The sequence below is a fragment of the Carcharodon carcharias genome, chromosome 14 (genome assembly GCF_017639515.1).
Source record: "Carcharodon carcharias isolate sCarCar2 chromosome 14, sCarCar2.pri, whole genome shotgun sequence".
Lineage (NCBI taxonomy): Eukaryota > Metazoa > Chordata > Chondrichthyes > Lamniformes > Lamnidae > Carcharodon > Carcharodon carcharias.
The window spans coordinates 56,867,766-56,889,814 of NC_054480.1; the positions used below are offsets into that span (position 1 = coordinate 56,867,766).

The 22,049-nt window shown below is 39.7% G+C and overlaps 1 protein-coding gene across 2 annotated transcripts in view; it reads left to right on the forward strand.

The window, feature by feature from the left end:
- The window catches only part of LOC121286760 (docking protein 5-like), a 517,742-nt gene that overhangs the window by 308,203 nt on the left and 187,490 nt on the right, over positions 1–22,049 (forward strand). For both annotated transcript variants that reach the window (XM_041203793.1, XM_041203794.1), the window contains exons 4-6: positions 4,158–4,272; positions 10,197–10,316; positions 17,237–17,426. In XM_041203793.1, coding sequence (XP_041059727.1) covers positions 4,158–4,272; positions 10,197–10,316; positions 17,237–17,426 — 425 coding nt within the window. The remainder of the gene's footprint in view (positions 1–4,157; positions 4,273–10,196; positions 10,317–17,236; positions 17,427–22,049) is intronic.

Sequence of the window (22,049 nt, forward strand, 5' to 3'; positions counted from 1 at the left end):
CCATCGCCTTGCTGAAGTCTAAATTTGTTTCTGACAACAATCTTTTTTGAATAGCATTTTCATTAATTCCACATAATAATCAGTCTCTTAACATGTTGTTAATTGACATCCCAAATTCACAATGCTCTGTCAATTGTTTTAAGGCTGCTACATAACAAACGACTCTCTCTCCAGGGGTGCAATACTGCAAATTAAATTTAAAACGCTGCATTGTTACCGAGGATTTTGTTTGAAAATGGCTTTTCACAAGATTTATCGACTTGTCAAAGCTCTTGGAATCTGGGGCATTGGGTGCCATTAGACTATGAATTAGGCCGTATGTTTTACTGCCACATATCGATAAGAGGATCGCCTGCCTCTTCTGCTTCCCAGATATGTCATTGGCCAAAAAGAAGAACGCAAGGCATTTAATGTACTGTGACCAGTCATCGGTGGTCTGATCAAACAGTTCTACATGGTCAAACTGTTGCATACTGGAGGGAGATAACTCTGACGACTAAGATGAAGGCTATACTTACAAGCACCTGTACGGTACAGCTGATTTGCTTCAGTTTAATATTGGTGGTTTGCCATGGTATCGTTGACTGGTTACGTTTTGCCTCATTACCAGTTGTTATGTTCTTACTATTGGTCCACTTTGCTCAGCAAACATGGTTGCACGCCTATCTACTGAGGGGTGAGTTGGTAAACTAAACTATGTGGATGAAGGGATCATTATAAAGTGAAGCACATGTTGCTTATTCACATAAGTAACAGAGCACAAACACATGCGTGCTTCTCAAAAAACTGCGGATGCTGGAAATCCAAAACAAAAACAGAATTACCTGGACAAACTATGTAGCCTGTGCTACACAGCAATTAAGTAATACAATCACAAGATCAATCTGCTCATATTCTCTTAAATGTGTATTGCACCTCAGATTATCACATGCTCCCAGCACAGTACTGAGGAGCGCTGCTCTGTTGGAGGTACCATTAAACAGCTTCTGTCTGCCTTGCAGGTGGACATAAAATAACAGATGGCATTATCTCAACAGGACTTTTCCCCAGTTTCTGGTTCAATATTTATCTCTTAACCATTGCCAATAAAGCAAATCATCTGGTCATTGTCACAATGTCATTTGTGAGATCTAGCTGTGTGAAAATTGGCTACTGCCTTTCCTACATTACAATAGTGACTACACTTCAAAACATTTCGTTGGCTGTAAAGCACTTTGAGGCAACTTGAAATTGTGAAAGGCACTATAAAAATGAAAGACTTTATTTCAACTTCATGAGGTGGACAGGCTGGCTGCTCCATGCCTCCCCTCCTGATAGAAATGGTATATGAAAATCAATTCTAATAAGTTGGCTGATTCTTCTAATCTCAGGCAGAAGAATGCAAATGAGATCAATAGAAGCTGCAAGGTGGATATTAAAGAAACAATTTGGCATTCTTAAAAGTTATATGGTGAAATATTAGGTAATGAGTTAGTGTATTGTTTTCTCCTGCAGTTAACAATCTAATCCAGGAATTAGGAGTATCAGTTAGAATCTTGTGTATGTTGAGATGTGTATTAGCTTAATTAGTAGTTTCTGAAATTGTTTTTACGAATGATTTATACTGTGCTGCATGTAGACCAACGAGATCTACACACCAATGTTTCCTGAATAGCCAGTTTCACTGATAAATGATCACACAAACATCTCTGATTGCTATAAAGAGTAGTTTCTATATCTAGGCAGCATCTTTTCTGTGTTTTTGGAGTTTGTCAACACTTGGCTTGGCCAGAATAGGAGTGGAGCTTAATCTGTAGCTGGCACTGCAGGAAACCATGATTGAAAAATCAAGAAGTAGGAATTTAATTGTCTGTTGAAGTCAAAGGTTGCAGCACTTAATGAGGGCTGCAGCTGATCAAGGAACATAAATTCAAGCTGAAGCCAACAATTTATTTTCACATGATTTAAACTAAACAGTGTGTTCAAGAAAAGTATTGACAGGTCCAATGAAAATGGAATAACTATTTCTAATGTCTAGGAAAAATATATTTATTCCTGAAAAATGATTCTTGCAGCACAGAACAATATTAACACATGATTCACACATTCTGTCCTTTCCATTGTGAAGTTTTAGGTGCAAGGGCAGTAAAATTAGCTTCAACAGCTATGATAATTACATATGACCTTTTCATTCCACCTTCAATGGCACCATTGTACCACTCTCCTGTCTCACTAAAGATATATTATTTAAAAGAAAAATTACTCCAATAGATTTCAAATGCATCATCTCGCAACGAAGTATGATATAAATAGAACATATGACAGTGTGATTTATAACAGCTATCTGGCTTGTGATGAGGATCTCATAACCCTGATGAGCATTGGAATCGGATACCACTCAACAGCATAATTTGTATTAACCATGTCATGAGGCTATGTTGCTTTATTTTTTTGAAAATACCATTTAAGCTTTCAACTGACAGGAAATCTTGCAATTTGAAATGCAACAGAACAAACTACTTAAAAATGCAAGGCCACTGCCCAAGTTGAAGATGAAAAAAACAAATAAGTCACTTTCAGGGGACTGCAAAGAGAAAGACATTTCCAGTCATTCAGATACCCATCGAAAGTTGTCACTGTCTAAGGAAAATATGTTAAAATGCAAAGTGCTGGATATTGAAACAATGGCTGCCACAGACAGACCCACCCAAAACCCTTTGGAAATACACAATGTGTGAAATATTTCAGGCCAGGCTGCAGCTACTGCAGAGATTGCAAGAAAGTTTTCAGCAGAGGAAACAGGCTGAAAGCTGGGCTCTCTCTTCCCCTCTCTTTTGGAACAAGTGTATTACCCGGTTCGGAAGCCAAAGTTACTAGAAATCTACCAGCAAACCAAGATCTCTAATAATTGCAACATCTTCTACATCTGACTTCATTCACAAAACCAGCTAATCCAAATCGGCTACAACATTTAAAAACCTATGTCTCAGGGACAACCAAAGGACACTTAACCATATATTATTTTAACCTTTTTTATTGGACTCTAACTTCCCTTATTTCTGATACATGTGTGTGTGTGTGTGTGTGTGGAGGGTGGAGGGGCAGTGTGTGAGAGAGAGAGAGGCATCATGTTTTAATTACTTTTTTCTTGATTTAGTGGTTAATAAATTTGCTCTCTTAATTCAAGAAGACCTTGTTTGATTGCCTGCTTATTGCTCACTGCATAAATAATTAAATACATTCTGATTTGGAAAGGAAATATCCTTGTGAAAAAGAAACTAGAACCTTTGTTGTGACCAACCAAGGAGGCTGAATAGAGGAGCCCGTTCACTCCTTCTCACCTGGTCATAAAAGCTATTGTTTCTACTGTACTTGTCCTCTTAAGCCAGAGGTTCCCAAACAATTTTAGCTGAACCCTCCCCTGCCCTTTGAAAAAAGGTTATATTTTCCCATAAATAGTGTTGGTGTAGATATCATTAGCAGCCAGATTTTATCAGCTGTTTTGTCACATTAGCTGTTTGAATTCTGCTCCTCTGAACTTTTTTTTGGATTTTAATATGAAGTGCAATCATGTGATTTGATTTCATTTCAGGGAATTTCTCGGTACATCTCCCGATTTGTACTGTTAATTTGCCAGAAGTGTGGCACAAACTCCTAAATACACATCCAGACGTGCATTTGACTACACTGCCGGCAGGGTAATGTTGGTAAATGAGGAACAGATCTGAGTAATTTTCTGGTCACTATATCTGCTGTCCTCTCAACATTGCTATCCTCCTCCATAACCTCATCATTACCCATCGGCTTGGGGACATCTGTCTCAGTCCACAGAAACGTGACAGAAACTGTTACAATGTATATATGTCCAAATTATTCCCAGAAGCAACACAGAATAGATGTAATGTGGTTTATTAATGTACAATGTTTGTGACTGCTCTATTTTCTATTACAATATTTTCCTTTTCCCAGTAGCAGAGTTTCCTAAGGCAAGCATTTAATCTCAGCTGTTTAGCTTGCAAATGTAACAGATTTGTTCCCTAATAGAAATTGTACCAAAACCTTTTCAAGTGCTATTTATTGCCTCTGGGATTACATTCCCCCTTTTTGTTCCCAGGAATAAAGAAAATGGCTTCTTAGTAACAGTTAGTAATCTGAACTGTAAAATGTTGATCTTTCAGGTAACAGACCTCAGTAATATAAAGAATGTGACAAGGCTACCAAAGGGCACTAAGAGGCACGCTGTACTCATCATTTTCAGTGATGATACTTCAAAAACCTTTGCATGTGAGTCTGGTAGGTGCCACATACTTCTCTCAACTAATCTTGAGCTGTCTAAATTGTGAAATAAATACTTAAATCTTTACTATTTGTTCACAGCATTATCTTTCCATTCAAACATATCAACTTTAAAAATAGCAACAAATAAAATAGGTTACACTGCACCAGCATCCATTGAGGTGGTACAATGCCTTCTCCATCAACCACTGGGGATGAATTCCCTCAAAACAGAGTGTTATGTAAGACTAATAAAATCTAACAAAACAGCACAGGATGGTTACAGAAAGGAATGTTATTGTCAATCAACCAGTTTCACCAATATTCTTGCTTGAAGGCATAGAGCAATGTTAGCATTTGAGAAGCAGGTAAGAAGGACAAATAGGCAACTGCTCAGTTCTGCTGGTCATTCATTGGTTATAGTGCTTGTGCTCTTGTGAAATTAGACTGGGGTGGTGACCTAAAATGGGCAATAGTGTATTGGATACTGTTTTATACCCTGTCCAATTATTTAAAGAGATGAGAAATCAAGCAGGGCATAAAGTGAACTTCCAAGTTGCTGTTGCATGTTTTGGGCTACTGTCCATGATAAATTTCATCATCTCCATGCCATGCTCCTTAACTTGGTCTTCTAGCCTCCCTCACTGTTCCGCCGGAAGCATAGAGCAGCAGAAGGCATTGGGTGCTCCAGTGTAAACCAGAGACCACCATGCTGAACCTGTGTGGTGTTCTGGTTAGACTACGCCTTGAACACTCAGTTCTGGTCACAGAGGCCCAAGGGAAATACCTACAATTTGAAACAACACCAAGAAGTGTTTAATAACAACCAATGGCTGAATTATGATGAAAACTAAAAAAGCTTTACACATTGTTCTTAAAAGGAAGTGAATAAGGGAAGATCATCTAAAAAGTATCTAAAATGCAATCTGGAATAGAAAAGATCAAGTCTAACCAATATTTAAAGTTACAGCATGGTAGTAGGACAATTGGGCATAGATAAAACCTGGTTAAAGATGTTGAGAAGGAATTTTCCATGTGAAAGGGGGCAAATATTTGAATGGATTTCCAGGTACATTGTTGTGGCAAAATCTTTTCTTGGTATTGTATTGAGCCATACACATCAGTGAGGTTTGATTATTGGACTGTTGTGCTTCTCTCAGCTAGAGTGCAGGTAGACACTCCTGTTTGAGAGAGAAAGTACCCAGCAGGGTCCTGGTTATTGTTCACGATGCAGTTATCCTTGCTACAAAGTACATGTTAATGGAAGTCTGACAAGGATACAACAGGTTTAGCTTTGATACTGTCCATGGTCCAATATTCTCTTATTGATGACTAGCATGTTGTCATGACTGGGAGGTGCTTGCACTGTACAAAGTACTGCTGTAGTATCAGATTAGTGAGGATATAGTCTGGCCATCCTTGCAGGCGATATTCTCAGACTTGGAGACATTCTTCATCTCGTTACTGGACTTGTTTTATTTCCTTGCAGTAGCTGGAAATTGCTGACTGATTAAGGATGTATATACTTCAACTTCATTGATGAAGTGTAAATCCTCTTGTTTGGTTCCTTCTGATTGCATTCATGACAGTGTATCTGCCGTTGTTTGATACCTCGATGATGGAGTCATATCAATCTTAATCTGGGTGACATATTTTCAATTTCTTTCATGTTCAAATTAGTGGCTAGTGACTTATGGTCTGTTTCAATTTTGAATTACAATCACATAACAGTCTAAAATTTTTTTGCACACCCACATTGCTACCAAGGCTTCTTTTTCTATTGTGGTGTATCATTGTTCTGTTTTAATTAGTGACCTAGAAGCATAGTGGACTGGTCTGCGCTTGAAATAAAACTGGCCCCAGACCTGTAGGAGATGTATCTGCTGCTACTATGGTTGGTAATTCTGAGTAGTAATGTGCCAAGATTTCAGAAGGGATTAAATGTTGTTTAATACTTTCAAAAGCATTTTGCTAGTCTACATTCCAGCACCATTGTTGACCCTGTCTCAACAGATGTTTCAAGGACTTGTTGACCTCCTCTAAAATTGACAGGAACTTACCATTTAGCTTGTGGAAAATCTCTGATTACTTTTGTTTTATGTGGATCAACTATGAATCCAGTGGTTTGTACTCTGTGACCTAGAAACTTGATCATAGGTTTGGCAGACTCACATTTTTCATTCAATGTTAGGCCTGCAACCTGTAAGACTCTTGGGACTGCTCTGACTCTGTAACTGTGCTCATCTCTCATGGAGCCATGTATAAATATGTTGTTCATATTGCATATTACTCCTTCCATACCTTCTACGTTATGAGCATTGTTCCCTGGAAATTTTCTAGAGGAGACATTATTCCAAAGGGCGATATATTGAAACAATAATGATTGAAATAGCATTATAAATGTGGTCAGTCTGGATTCTTTGCCCAGAGGCAACTGCCAAAATCCAATGTTCACATCCAATTTGTTATATAAAGCACTCTTAGCAAGTTTGGCAAGGCTTTCATCCACTGAGGCTATCAGGTGGATCTCATGTTCCACTGATTGGTTTAGCTGAGTTAAATCCATGCAGATTCGTATAGAGCTATTTGACTTTGGGACCATGGCCATTCCTGAGCACCATTTTGTTAGCATGATGACCAGTGAGATAACCCTTTGCTGCTGCATATTTCAATTTCACCCTTGACTTTGTCCAGGAGTGGGTGAGGGACTTTTCTTGATGTATAAAAGCAAATTGGTTTAGCTTCAGCTCATAGGGCGATATGGTACTCTGTCTTTAACTTCCCTAGGCATGTAATCAATTTTGGAAACTCATTTTGAAATGTAATGCTGTAGTTCTCATCAGCAACTTTGTCTACTTTATGGATTAATTGTAATTTAGGCATGCCTTTCTGTTTTTTGGAGAGCACAATGACAGAGAGGTCAGAGGATTTCATGGTCCTTATATTTCATCTTTGCCATGAGTTGGCCTTTGACTTTTAAAGTTGTCCCGCCAGGACCTTTTTGATAGATGAGGACTGCAATGTAATCTGTTTGAGCCAGCTGACTTCATCAGATAAAATTGAAACCCCTGCTCCTGTGTCTAGCTTTAAAGTCTGTGAGGTGTCCGTCCACTTAGAGTTTAGTACTCCAATACATGTTTTCAGGATCATTTACCTTCCCCCAGGAAGGTTAGTTCCTTTGCTTATGCTTCTTCCACTCCTTGAATGTGGCTCTGTTTTAAAATTTTCTTCCTCTTTTTACAGGTTGTCGGCATTTTTGAGTGACAAGCAGTTTTGAAATAGCCCATTTTTCCAGTCATGGCACTCTGCTCTCCCACCCCTCCCCCACTCCATTGGACATTTTTCTCACTTGTGAGGTTGTTCCCGCCACACTGAAGACATTTCAAAATGGTGGATGGTGCATTTTTCCCTGCTTTTGAGGGGTTAGGCTTTGACTCACTTTCTCTTTTATGGCCTACAAACTGGTCTCAGTCTATCATGGGACCTCGCCTTCCCCGCGAACAATGCCCAATTCTGTTTCCTAAGTTCTGTTTGCCTCACAGTCTGCACTGCTTTCATGGTGTGCTTTATTTAGGACCCCGACCAGGGTTCTGTTGTGAATCAGCTCACTTTAATAATCAGTTCCCTGCCAGCCTGTAGAGATCATTGATGAATGAATCCGTGCTTTTGTCCGGTCTTTTATTAACTTCAGCCCTCTATTATTACATTTCAATAGATGCTGAAATAAAAGTCAAAAAAGTTTACAGGACTTCTTTGTAGGAGCCTTCCTGCCTTGCTATCACATTGTCAGTGGTAGATCCTACTGCATAAAGTAGTGTTCTGGACTGGCCCTTTGATCTTCTTGTGTAATCCTAAAGTCCTTCTGTACCTTGTGAACCTTTTTCTCCAGTTATCCTAGTTCTGGGCCTGTTGCAAGCCCTCTGAGAGTGGTAGTGAGGATTCCGTGTTTCTGCCGCCCTGGAATTGTTCCTGCTTCTGTGCTACTGCTTGCTGTTTCAGGACTGTGCTCACTGCTGTCCAGTCTCCGGGCCTGTGTCTCAGCTTGTATCTGTTGCTCCCACGATGTTCCAATGTCTTGGTGAGTCTTTTTTTTCTGTCCTTCCTTTGAGGATCTCTTTTCTTGCCAGCCCTGTATCTACTTTTTAAGGTTTACTGGGTCTTTTACTCACTGCCACCATGTTTTGTTGTATGGTCAGTGTCTAGATGGGGGTTAGGGGATTGTCTTTTCTCCCAAATTATGCTGCTCGAATTTGTAGTTTCTCAAAACTATTACTCTTTATTTACAGCGAGTGTTTACACATTGGATCTCTATACAAGTTTGGATCTTCTTCTTCTTCTTCCAGATCTCTCTTACTTTTCAGTTGTGTGACCTGACATTATTACATCAGCATCATGTATGTTTCTGATGTTAACCCTTTACTCTACACACAGATCCTTCCCAGAAAAGAAGAGTAAAAAAGCGAGAGGTTAAACTCTGTGATTAACATTCATTATTCAAATAGTCAAATATTACTCATTATTTTGTCTCTCTGCAGCTCAGTGCTGACACTGTGACTGGTGGCTAGGCAACAGCAATGATAATTTGCATTTATAACACATGAAATCTTCCTAAGATGCTTCATAGGAGAGTTACCAAACAAAATGTGACACCAAGCCACATAAGGTGATATTAGGACAAATAACCAAAACTTGGTCAAAGAGATAATTTTTAAGGTGTGTGTTAAAGAAGAAGAGAGGAATAGCGAGGTTTAGGGGAGAATTCCAGGTCTTAAGTCCTAGGAAGCTGAAGACATAACCTTCAAAGTTGGAGCAAGGGGCCAGAATTGGAGTGCATTAATCTTGAAGGGGTACATGACTGTAGGAAGTTACAGAGATAAGAATGAGTGAGACCATGGAGGGATTTGAAAACAAGGATATAATTTTATAATCAAGGTATTGATGCATTGGGAGCCAGCGGAGGTAGGTGAATTAAGGTTTGGATAGCAGAGTTTTGGATGAGCACAAGCTTATTTGGGATTGAAGATGGGAGACCAGTCAGGAAAGCATTGGAATAGTCTGACTCCACTCCACAATTAGCTGTGTGGTGACATAGTTAGAATGTGATTGTTCAGTCTGTGTGGTTTCCTGAATAAGCCTGATGGACTTTTGGTGACGGGAGTTCGGGATGGAGGAATTCATGGTGACAATGCCATTGATGCCAATCCATCCCAATTATTCTGACCTTAGGTGTTACAGCAGACACAGTTAGATTCCTGTTTCTGAGAATCAGCCTTACTGTGTGCTCCTCTTCATTTCAGAATGTTGTAAACTGAAAATAGCTCCAGTCTTTCCTGGATTTATGCTGAAACTGGTAAAAACCCAATAGCTCAGAATAAGAGCAGCATTAAGATAAAGCTAGGAATTTTAAAGTTTTATGAGCCACAAATTTCTCTGCTTCTAAGCTTAGCTTGAAAAAGCAGAATCCAGTTTCCTTATGTCACTTAGAATTGTAAAATAGCATTTGTTCCGTATATTTTACATGCATTTAAACTGCCTGATAATCGCTAAGCAGATGGTATGAGCCTATGAAGCTGACCACAGCCCTCACATGAATAAATGAGTAGTCTGAAGGAAAATAGTCACATTCACGTTCAACTTTAGAAAAGGCCATTGGTAAATGTTCACATTCATGTTTCAAGTTATTGTGATTCAGAGACCATTGGAGACTGATGTTACCTCCTGATATAGAGAATAAAATTATGATCATAAAGCTTTTAGTTACTTTGTTCATTGCTGGACCTCAGATGCAAACATGGTTTCTAAATATTAGCTCTAATTTGAAGTTAATAGTTTAATGTTTTGAGGCTTTCCTGGCTTGTGAAATAAAGTTGACTTTCTGCTGACAAAGCGGTACAAAGTATATTCCCGAGATCACGTTGCTTTAATTCTGTGTGCTTTCTCAGAGCTTGAGGCTGAAGAATGGTGCAAACTCCTACGTATGGAGTGTCTGGGAAGCAGAATCAACGACATCACCCTAGGGGAACCTGATTTGCTGACAGCTGGTGTTCAGAGAGAGCAAACAGGTATGTATCATTTGCTAGTGACATCAGCTATGATATTTCTTTGCTGCCCAAAGCCAAATCCTCCAATGAAATTTGCCAAAAAGAAAACAAAAGATATGAGGTGTATGATAATGGATTTGAGGGCTCTGGAGTATGGCAGCATTGGAGTGCGGCTGCTGGTGTTTGACATACAGGGAGGATCCTTTGGTCTGACATTACTGTGGATGGAAAGCTGATAGTATAGTACAACCATAGTGGAGACATCTGAAGTTGGCAGAGCTAAGGTGATCAAAGATGGCATTTAGTGATGGATTCTTGCTGTCAAGTGGTAGCACTGAGGGTATCCCACATCTCAAAGAATAACTTATAACTTCATAAGAGAGCTCTATAAACATTAAAGTTAATGCCTCGGGTAGGTGTCGTAACAGCAGCAACTACTACCTGCCCAGTAGTACAGCCGAACAACGAAGAGCAGCTAGCCTCTGATTGGCTGGCAGCTCTTGGTGAGTGGGACTTCTGCCCCTCAGAGTCCTTGATCCCTGTTTGGCATTTAATATGGCAGGCCTTCCTGAAAAGCCGGGAGTGGGGGTGAGACATCTTCCATTAAATACTGTCTTGGGAACATAACTTTGCCTATCTGTCTCTTTCTCTTTTTCTTCCTTCCCTATTTCATGGATGTCAGTAAGTATCAACAAATCATGTGATAATCCTGTTAATACACTTCTTCCGCACATGCACGCACATACACACTCGAAGTTCACACACACAAATACAGATTACAAAATAGGGGAGGAGAAATTTGTCCAAATTATCATCCATACGAAAAAAACGTTCACAGTTCATAGCTTGGGGTCCCAAGTGGCTTCAGACTGAATTAAATTAAGTTGATGCCTCCAATTTAAGATATAGACGCCAAGATTTGTTGTTCTCCTGGTGACACAACTATGGTTATTTCTTTAAAATCTCTTTCTACTGGAGAATGGAGACAAAGTCAAATTAATAGACATGTTCCTAGCTTGTTAGTTGGGTGGAGAGAGAGAGAGATCCAAGAGCTCCACTTAGCTCAACTGCTAGTCCCATTCTGCTGAGAAACCCATGTGCTTAAAACTATACAAAAGACTTGGGCTAGTCATGTGATCTCTCTCCAACTGCCAGTAATTCAAAATAATTTTGTATTCCAATTATAACTCGATTAACCTGTCTGGAGAGCAAGCTTAAAAATCAATGGCTTTTGCCTAAGCAATTAACCTTTGAATGGTTTGTCTTCAGCAGTTGAATACTGTAGGTGATTCCCAAAGCTATCTTGTCAATAGGATAGGAAGGGAGGGAGGTCTTTCACAGTCCGCAGGGAGGTTCATTGTTTTTGATGAGTCTTGCAGATTTGCTGTCCCCTCTCCTGAGCTGCACTGCATGTATAGTTTTTAACCCTTCCATTGGCACTTCCACATCCCATGGGTCTAATGGTTTTATTTTGGGTATATTTGGGTATATGGGATAAATCTGATTTCTAGGGTGGTAGTGAGTTGTAACCTTTTTTGAAACTCCTGTAATGTGTCCAGATTCACCTCCTTCACCTCATCTTCAGTTGGGTGAAAAAAAGGTTGTTGGTTTTTATGAGTTTTGAAATTTAGACTTGCCTATTTGATTTGCCATTGGGTAATTCCACACGGTTTCACTAGTATGTCCCTTGTGGCTCCCACAAGTCATGCTTATTTTAGGGTGTGCTACCTTCCCTTTCTCTTTTGCCTTTGGAATGGGTTTTCCCCAGACCTTCCCCATGTCCTCTGGGACACTACTCGGGTGGCTGTCAACTCTTGCTGTAGTTCCCTGTGGTTCTTCAGCTAATTGAGGCATCTCTCTCACATCGTTTTTTTGCTTGAAACTTCCCTGGTCCCCATTTAAATCTGGAAGGAAGGTTTCTGCTAGACATGGTTCAGGCTCATTCCCTTCAACCTCTGCCTTTTCGGTTTAGCATCTTTGCTTTCCCCTGGTCATCTTAAATTCAACAGGCTCTACTCTGACCTTTTTTTTTAAAAACTCTTCAGGCTCTAACCTGGCCCCTTATAATTTGGTTGTTTTTTTTTAGCCTCTTCAATTCTGAGGGGCATTATCACCTCCTGCTGGATCTTTGAACCTTGCTTGGCCCTCTGCACCTGTGCAGCTTTTGTTTGGTTTTCCCCAGCCTTCTCAGTCTCCATGGGCTGCTCTGGATTCTTTGGGGCCACTACCTTCCAACCAGTCACATCGTTTCCTAACAAAATGTCTATCCCTTGCATGGAGAAGCTTGGGATGGTACCCATAACTAGCGCCATAACCAGTTCGCTTTGCAAGGAAATTTTCAATAATGGCACCCCTTCACAGTCTCCAGTGAGTCTCTTAACCAGCACATTAGTGTTCATTCTGCTCTTGGTTGGAAGATTGCCAATGGCTGCAACTAGCAGAATCTGCAAATAGGCAGTATCTTGAAGAATGCTGATCTCCATCTCCAGCCCTTTGACAAGGAATTCCATGAGCCTATCACACCCATCATTGGAGGTGACAGTGAAAGAAACAGGGAAGAGAGGTTTGAAAAGATGGTTTGCATTAGAGAAAGGAAGCCAAGAGCTACAGCATTCCAGATTGCTCGCAAAGCCACTGCTCTGGCCAAACATATGAAAGATGTCAGATTCCTGATCTTCCTGATAGCCCAGAAGATATCAATTAATATAACTACTTAAGAACCTACCCTATAAGTTGTACATAATTTAGCATAACATGGAATCATTGTTTGGTAGTACAAAACTTGAGTATTGCTGAAAAGGGACATATGTCAAAGCTTTTCATCTTTCACTCATCAGGACATTCACAAGAATACCAAATGTAGAGTTTAGGATTACTCAGGATTACTCCCAGTGCCACATGCTAGCGAGATCAGGAATAGGAGAAAGGATCAGATGAATGCATGGCCAGAGAGATGGTGTAGGAGGGAGGGATTTAAATAACTGAGGCATTGGGACTGATTCTGGGGAAGAAGGGACCTGTGCAAGCTGGACAGGTTGCACCCCAGCAGGTCCCAGACCAATATCCCCGCAGAGGTATTCATTAGTATTGTGAGGGAGGGTTTAAACTGGAGTGGCAGGGGGGTGGGAACCTGAGCAGGGGGACACAAGAAGAAGACAAAGATAGAATGAGAGACAGAAAAGTAGAAAGCAAAAGTGGGAGGCAGACAAAACAAGGGCTAGCAGCAAATAGGGCCATAGTACGAAAAAATGTGTAAACATGTTAAAAAGACAAGTTTAAAGACATTGCATCTGAATGCACACAGCATTTGTAATAAGGTAGACAAATTAACAGCACAAATAGATGTATATGATTGTGATAACAGAGACATGGCTGCAGGGTGACCAAGGCTGGGAACTGAATATCCAAGGGTATTCGATATTTCGGAAGGACTGGCAAAAAGGAAAAGGAGGGATGGGGGCGTTGGTGTTAGTTAAGGATGAAATCAGGGCAATAGTGAGAAAGGATATTGGCTCAGAAAATCTAGACGTAGAGTCAGTCTGGGTAGAGCTAAGCGCAATAAGGAATGGAAAACATTAGTGGTAAGGTAGGGGATGTCATGAAGCAGGAAATTAAAGATGGATGTAACAATGGTGCTACAGTAGTCATGAATGATTTTAATCTACATGTAGATTCGGCAAACTAAATTAGCAATAATACTCTGGCAGATGAATTCCTGGAGTGTGTATGAGATGGTTTTTTAGACCAGTACATTGAGCAGCCAATTAAGGAACAAACTATCTTAGATTTGGTATTGTGAAATGAGAAGGGGTTAATTAATAATCTTGTGCAGTGCCCTTTAGGGAAGAGTGATCATAACATGAGGGAACTTTTCATTAGGGTGGAAAGTGAAGTAGTCCAGTCTGAAACTGGGGTCCTAGGAAACTACGAAGGTATGGGAGTGAGTTGGTTACAATAGATTGGGAACTCCATTAAAAGGTGGATAGGCAATGGCTAATATTTAAGGAACAATTGCATGCATTGTAACAGTTATACATTCCTTTCTCCCACAAAACACAACAGGAAAAGTGGCCCAATCATGGCTAACAAAAGAAATTAAGGATGGTATTATATCCAATGAGGATATAAAGTTGCTAGAAATAGTAGCAAGCCTGAGGATTGGGACCAGTTTAGAGTTCAGCAAAAAGGACCAAGAGAGTAAGTAAGAGGGGAAAATAGAGTATATGAGTAAACTTGCAAGGAACATAAAAGTGCCTATAAAAACTTCTGTAAGTATGTAAAAAGAAAAAAAAAAGATTAGTGAAGACAAATGTAAGTTCTTTACAGTTTGAAATGGGAGAATTTAAAATAGAGAACAAGGAAATGGCAGAGCAATTAAACAACTACTTTAGTTCACAGAAGAAGACACAAATAACTTCCCAGAAATGTTAGAGAACCAAGGGCCTAGTGAGAAGGAAGAATTGAAGGAAATTGGTATTCATAAAAAAATAGTGCTGGAGAAATTAATGGGACTGAAAGCCAATAAATCCCCAAAGCCTGATAATCTACATCCCAGGGTACTAAAAGAAGTGGCCGTGGACATAGTGGATGTGTTGATTGTCATCTTCCAAAATTTTGTAGATTGTGGAACAGTCCTGGCAGATTGGAGGGTGGCAAATGTAACGCCACTATTTAAAAAAGGAGGGAGGGTGAAAACAGGGAATTATAGACCGGTTAGCCTAACATCAATGGTAGGGAAAATGTTAGAGGCTATTACAAAGGATGTGGTAACAGGACACTTAGAAAATGTCAACAGGATTAGACAAAAATCAACATGGAATTATAAAAGAGAAATCATGTTTGACAAATGTACTGGAGTATTTTGAGGATGCAATTAGTAGAATAGATAAGGGAGAACCATTGAATATGATATATTTGGGTAATATATTAGCATGATTTGAGAATTGGTTAATAGATAGGAAACAGAGTAGGAATAAATATTTTTTTGAAGTGCCAGGCAGTGTATCAGTGATTTGGGGAAGGAACCAAATGTAATATTTCCAAGTTTGCTGATGACACTAAACTATATGGGAATGTGAGTGGTGAGGAGGATGTAAAGAGGCTTCAAGGCTATTTAGACAAGTTGAATGATTGGGCAAATACATGGTAGATGCAGCATAACATGTATACATGTGAAGTTATCCACTTCAGCAGAGAAAGCAGAATGGCAGAGTATTATTTAAATGGTGCCAGATTGGGAAATGTTGATGTACAAAGGGACCTCAGCATCCTTGTACACCAACCACTGAAAGCAAGCATGCAGCTGGAGCAAGCAGTTAAGAAGGCAAATGGAATGTTGGCTTTCATAGCAACAGGATTTGAGTATAGGAGCAAAGATGTCTTACTGCAGCTTTACAGGGCTTGGTGACACAACAAGAATTGTGTGCAGTTTTGATCTCCTTTCCTAAGAAAGGATATACTTGCCATAGAGGGAGTGAAGCGAAGGTTCACCAGATTGATTCCTGGGACAGCAGGATTGTCATATGAGGAGAGATTGGGTCGACTAGGCCTGTATTCACTGGAATTTAGAAGAATGAGAAGGGATCTCATTGAAATGTATAAAATTCTGACATGGTGGGAAAGACTGGATGCAGAGATGATGTTTCCTCTGGCTGGGGGTTCTAGAACAAGGGGTCACGGTCTCAGGATATGGGGTAGGCCATTTAGGACTGAGTTGAGGAGAAACTTCTTCTTTCAGAAGGTGGTGAACCTGTGGAATTCTCTACCACAGAAGGCTGTGGATGCCGAATCACTGAATATATTTATGAAGTAAATAGATAGATTTATAGACTTTAAAGGTGTCAAGGGGTATGGGGAACGAGTGGGATTATGGCGTTGAAATAGAGGATGAGCCGCGATTATGTTGAATTGCGGAGCAGGCTCAAAAGGCCGAGTGACCTACTCCTGCTTTTATTTTCTATGTAAAGGGAACAACAATTTAGACTTCATGAGAAGAGTGTGCTGATTGTTTGGCAAGTGGACTCTGATTGTTAGAGGCTTTACTATTGAGAACGTACCAGTTAACCGATGACAGGCAGTTAACTGCCAAGCTTTGTTTAAATTCAAACCAGGCAGGTTGACTCTGATTGTTCAAGGGGTTTCCCATGGGAATGAACTGGGGAATGGCTGTTGCCTGTTTTATTCAGTTGAAACAGGCACAATGTGTACATGCTCTTTCTGTATACAAACTATCCTGAATGTGCTAAGAATTACACTGACAACCAATTTAAGGTCATCAGTCGGGCTCACAGTGTGTCTCAATTATGCATGATAGAAGCTACATATATTAATACATAGGGCCCTGTTCTTTGCAGACAGAAAAAACATGTACACACATTGTGCTTGTTTCAACCGAACAAATTGGACGACAGTCATTCTCTGGTTCTTTCCCTAGGGCAATGCCTTGACTAATTAGGATGGACCTGCCTGGTTTGAATTTGAACAAATCTTGGCAGTTAACTATCAAGTCATCAGTTAACTGGTGCATTCTCCATGACAACGTCTCTACCAATCAGAGCCCACTTGCCAACTAGTCAGTACTATCATCTTATGAAGTATCAATTGTTATTCCCTTTACATTTGGTATTCTTGCAAATGTCCTGATGAATGCAATATGAAAAGCTTTGGTATGTCTTTTTTCAGCAATAAGCTGGAATGTTCTTTAAGAATAGAAGCCGTCAGGACTGAGACCATATTTATTACAAGCTTCAGTCCGTAGGTTAAGATAGCACATAAATTTTCAACATGTTGGCACATTGTTGCTATTTCTGTTATCCTGTATGAATTTCTTTAGTCGGAATAAATTAAGGTATTTAGTATGGCATCCTTTCAAATATAATAGAATTGTCACAAAAAAGGCAAATGCCACTCCTGTCTTTAAATTGTTTGGTTTGCTTTTTCAGAGAGGTTCAATGTATATTTAATGCCTTCTCCTAATCTGGATGTACATGGGGAATGCACTTTGCAGATAACATATGAGAACATCTGCCTTTGGGACATCCACAATCCCAGACTAAAGCTGGTCTCGTGGCCTCTCAGTGCACTCAGACGATATGGACGGGACCCTACATGGTTCACATTTGAAGCTGGAAGGTAAGAGACCATTTTTGTTCATTTTCCCCCCGTGTTCGTATGAATAAAGATATTCCTTAGCTTGAGGCTTGTTGATTAGTTATGAGAATAAAGACTTCTCGTTAAATAGATATTTTATATAAGTATTATTGTTTCAATTTATGCTCCATTCTTTGAAATGGTCATAAAATATATAGGATAAATTATTTACGTCATATAAGATCAATGTGAATGTTATAGGCAACTAAAATTGTCCTACAAACATACGAATTAGGAGCAGGAGTAGACCACACGGCCCGTCGAGCCTGCTCCGCCATTCGATAAGATCATGGCTGATCTGATGGTAACCTCGACTTCACTTTCCTGCCATCCCCGTTAACCTTTCACACCCTTGTTTATCAAGAATCTATCTACCTCTGCCTTAAAAATATTCAAAGACTCTGCTTCCAACACGTTTTGAGGAAGAGAGTTCCAAAGACTCACAATTCTCTGAGAGGGGAAAAAAAAACTCATCTATAAATGCTGTAAACCCAGATTATTGAGATGATCACTGATTATCTGTTGTATAAATGCTCATAAATCACAGAAACACTGTTTCTTACGGTATGAAGTTCAATTGGGAACCAATCATGATAATGAGAAATACTTCTTCAGTGTATATCAATTTACTGTAATTGGTATCACTGTATGATTGCAAACATCATAAGAAAGTGAGAAATATAGGAGTAAGGCCATATGATCCATTCAGCCTGCTTTACCATTTAATAGGATCATGGCTGATCAACTCAATTTCACTTTCTCATCCAATTCCCATATCCCTTGATTCCCTTGAGTCCAAAAATCTATCAGTTTCAGCATTAGTCAATGACTAAACATCCGCAGAGAAGTTCGAAGATGCACAACTTTCTGAATAAAGAAATTTATCCTCATTCCAGCTCTAAATGGCTGACCCTTATCCTGATATATAATTTTAAAACTTACAGTCAAATCTTGTCACTTGTAGTGTAAGGCAGGTGGAACGTCTGTTTTTACTCTGTATTTTCATCACTGCATACCTCGAGTTCAACCTTACAGTTACATTTTCACTTCTTATGCTTACCTCTCTTGTGTGAGCAGATATTCAAAAGTTCCAAGTCATTGTCAAATTCAAGTAAGTTTTGTACACAAGTCTTGAATGTTCAAAACATTACTGCCCAGCAAGCTCTGGTGGGTCAGCAGGCTTGAGATTTGAAATTCAGATCTGGTCCTTACTGTCTGAATTATCAGGCCAGATTGGAGTTGATTTTCAAGCTGGCATCGACAGGCAGTTATGTTTGGTCCAATCTATATCAATTTATATTATGCAACTCAATTGCAAGCAGCTGTAAGTTTGAAATAAATCTAATTACATCTACAATGTAAGTATGATAGCCGAGTGGTTATGGTACTAGGCTTGTAAACCACAAGATCAAAAGTTCAAATCTCACCATGGCAAATTATGAAACAATGTAATTTCATCTGGGCGGGGAAAAGATCCAGAGGGCATTCAACACAGGTGACACAGAGTAGGATAACCACATTAATTATTGATAATCTCAGGATGCTCACTTCTCAGGTGACTGTTTCAAAAGCCTACAAATCACCTGGAACCTATGTTTGACTTTAACATTTCTGCATGGAAGAGCAAAATTATTTTTTTGTGGCAAAAGAATCATAAGGGAGTTGAATTTTTTAAAAACAAATCATTGAGTTGCTATGATCTCGAATATACAATTTAAAAGGATGGTAAAAGAAGATTCAGTGATAACTTTCAAAATTGCAGGGTTACAGGAAAAGAGGAAGGGGGTGAGAAGTACTGGCACATGCATGACGGGCTGACTGACCTCCTTCTGTGCTGTATGATTTTACGACATGTATGCTCAGAACTTAAGGCTTTCTATTGCTTCATGTGCTGATTGACCACTTTAATGCCATGGTATGTGAGAGCATTTTCACTGAGGCAGTCTCTGTTTTCTAACTATGTGAAGAAGGAAACAAAAGCCAGTTTACTATTTAGCTCACGTTAGCTCTTTATTGCGCTTCATGTTAATTAGGGCACATCCGCCAGATTAAGGTCATAATTCAAATCTCATGCCTATCTAGGTACAATAACAATACTGTATCTTCAAAGAAAAATAAAATGCAAAACCTAAATGTTGCTCTGGGATTAGTTTTGTTTTGACATTTCACTGCCATAAAAAAGAATATGCTCTTTCAGCTTTTCAACTTTTGTGTTCAAAATCTACCTTAACATTGAAAGGAAACACATTCTACTATTTCCTTTTCCATCTCCGCTCTGTGCTTGGAGATTGAGACAATTGAAACTGCAGTTATGGAAAATAGAATAATTTAAATCAAACATAAAAATGTGCTACATTGTATCCTTGCTAGTAAAATTATCACTTTTTTGGAAGATGCCCTTGAGCCTCTCAAAAGTGTTAAAAAAAAAAGGCTGAAACAAGGCAAATGCCTTGGGCGATTATTGTTTCGATCTGCATACAGTGAGTAATTTTATTGCAAAAATGTCCTAATTTACTTAACTGTCATTTGCTATGTTTATTTTCTGAATGTTATCTTTTGCTATGCCGGGAGGATTCTGCTATGGATGAGAGGCACTCAATACTAGGCTGCACAGATAAGTTGTGTTTTCAGTAGCTGTGACTTTTGAGAATTGGCCCAAGTATAATTCAAGTAAAAGATTGCTTTGTTCCATTGAGAATGTCATCATCACTCCCACAGGCTTGTGCCAGTCTAGGTGATAAATTGGTTGTTGATCAACAATTCAGTGATATCAATCTGTCACACTGCAACCATTTTTTGCTATCACTACTACTGTATGAATGTATCATATAAATCGAATCAAAATAAAGCAAATCACTCCAGTATCACATTGGTTACAATGTAGCAGCTTCAAACCTCTGGTAAAAGTCTTCGCCAACTTAATTTAGTTATAATTTTGATGTTTTAGTTTTAATTGTATTCACAATGGGTCGATAAACTCTGGATTTAAAAGAAAAATCATGTCAGTTGAAGAACATTTTACCAAACTTAATTAATACATTCAGAAGTTCTAGCTGAAGCATCTATAGAAAAAAAGTTGAATAAAAATGGCTGCTCATTTACCCCATGGAGCAGGATTTTGCCTGTGGACTTCTGAAAGCCACCATCAGACTCAAATAGGGTTGATAAACCCACACTGTAGGGGGAACTGTCACTCAGCTCTGATTTTCCCTAAATTGGCCAATTAATGGCCAGAGGGCAGGCTCACGTCTGATTAAACAAGGTGGGCAAGCTTTTGAAGCTGGAGGGTCAATAGGAGGTCTTCCAGCTTGGAAATAGCAGCAGGATTCCATGTCAGCTAACTAAGGGACCGGGTGCTCCAAGGTGTAAGTATCCTTTCTCCAACTTTTTGAAAGTTAATACAAAGGAAATACTGATCGAGAGCCAAGACCACTGTTGTGGAGGGGAAGCCCTCCTATAGAGCGGCCTGCAGCTACATCAGAGCCCAGGCAGGGAGGGAAGGTTTCTTAGCCTGCCTGGAGCACTGATTCCCCAGTCTCCTGCTGGGATTCTGCCTCCAGGCAGCTTCATTGGTCCCCTGTTGCCCACTGGGACCTCGATACCAACTGGAAAATCCAAATTTGCCTCTGATGATTGGCCTTAAGTGGCTATTATTAAGGTGAATTGGCTATCCGCCACTTGCAGGCTGGCAGCCCTGTCTCCCCTGCCCCTTCCTGCCTCTTTAGAAATGGCCTGGCGGCAGGATGCAGCCAGGGAACCAGAACAAAATTCCATACCCAACATTCCCACCCATGTGAAGCCTAAAACTTCTTCCCAGGGTGAACAGATAACAAATTGTATTCCATCCATAGTAACATTTGATTTATATCTAAACACTGAACTTGTATTTTCCTCATATTTTCCATGTATAGAAATGTTGATATTCAAGTTTCTTTTGAAAAATTTTGGTACCTTTTGGCTGGTCGCTTTCAGAAAACTATCAGCTGCAGCAATTATCGGAGTTGAATGTGTTTCTTGTGGCCGGGAAACTTTAAAATAGTTTTTTTTACAACAAGGCCTTTCTTTCACTTGTCTTGTGGGCAAATGCTAAAATCGGTCTCATTTAGATGATTCGTCAGCTATTTGTTGTGTTTTTTATTGTTGAAAGAAGTCACTTTTCTCCTCTCGTTATTGTTAACGAGGAAAGAAAAGTAACATATTAGGGAACATTATGATAGGAAGATAGAAGAATCACTTCTAACAGGTTGTGATAATGCTGTCACAAATACGAAAGGGAATACACCTGAGATCAAAGCTGTACATTGACAAGAAAATCTGGGCCAGGATTTCTCACTCGGTGTGCGGGGGCGGGCCTGACACGCCAATGCATAAATTGATGCACAATGACATCGGTGCGCGTCCCGACGTGTGATGTTTCGTTCAGCAGGCATGCGCCGGAGTTGGCTGCAAGCCAACTGATAACTGATAGGCCAATTAAGGCCATTGACAAACTAATTAATATCATTGTTCATGCTGCCCGTCCAACCTTAAGGTTGGTGGGCAGGCGAAAAGGCCAAGCAGCCTTCATGTTTTTTTAGGAAACCTTATCCACGAGCGGGATGAGGT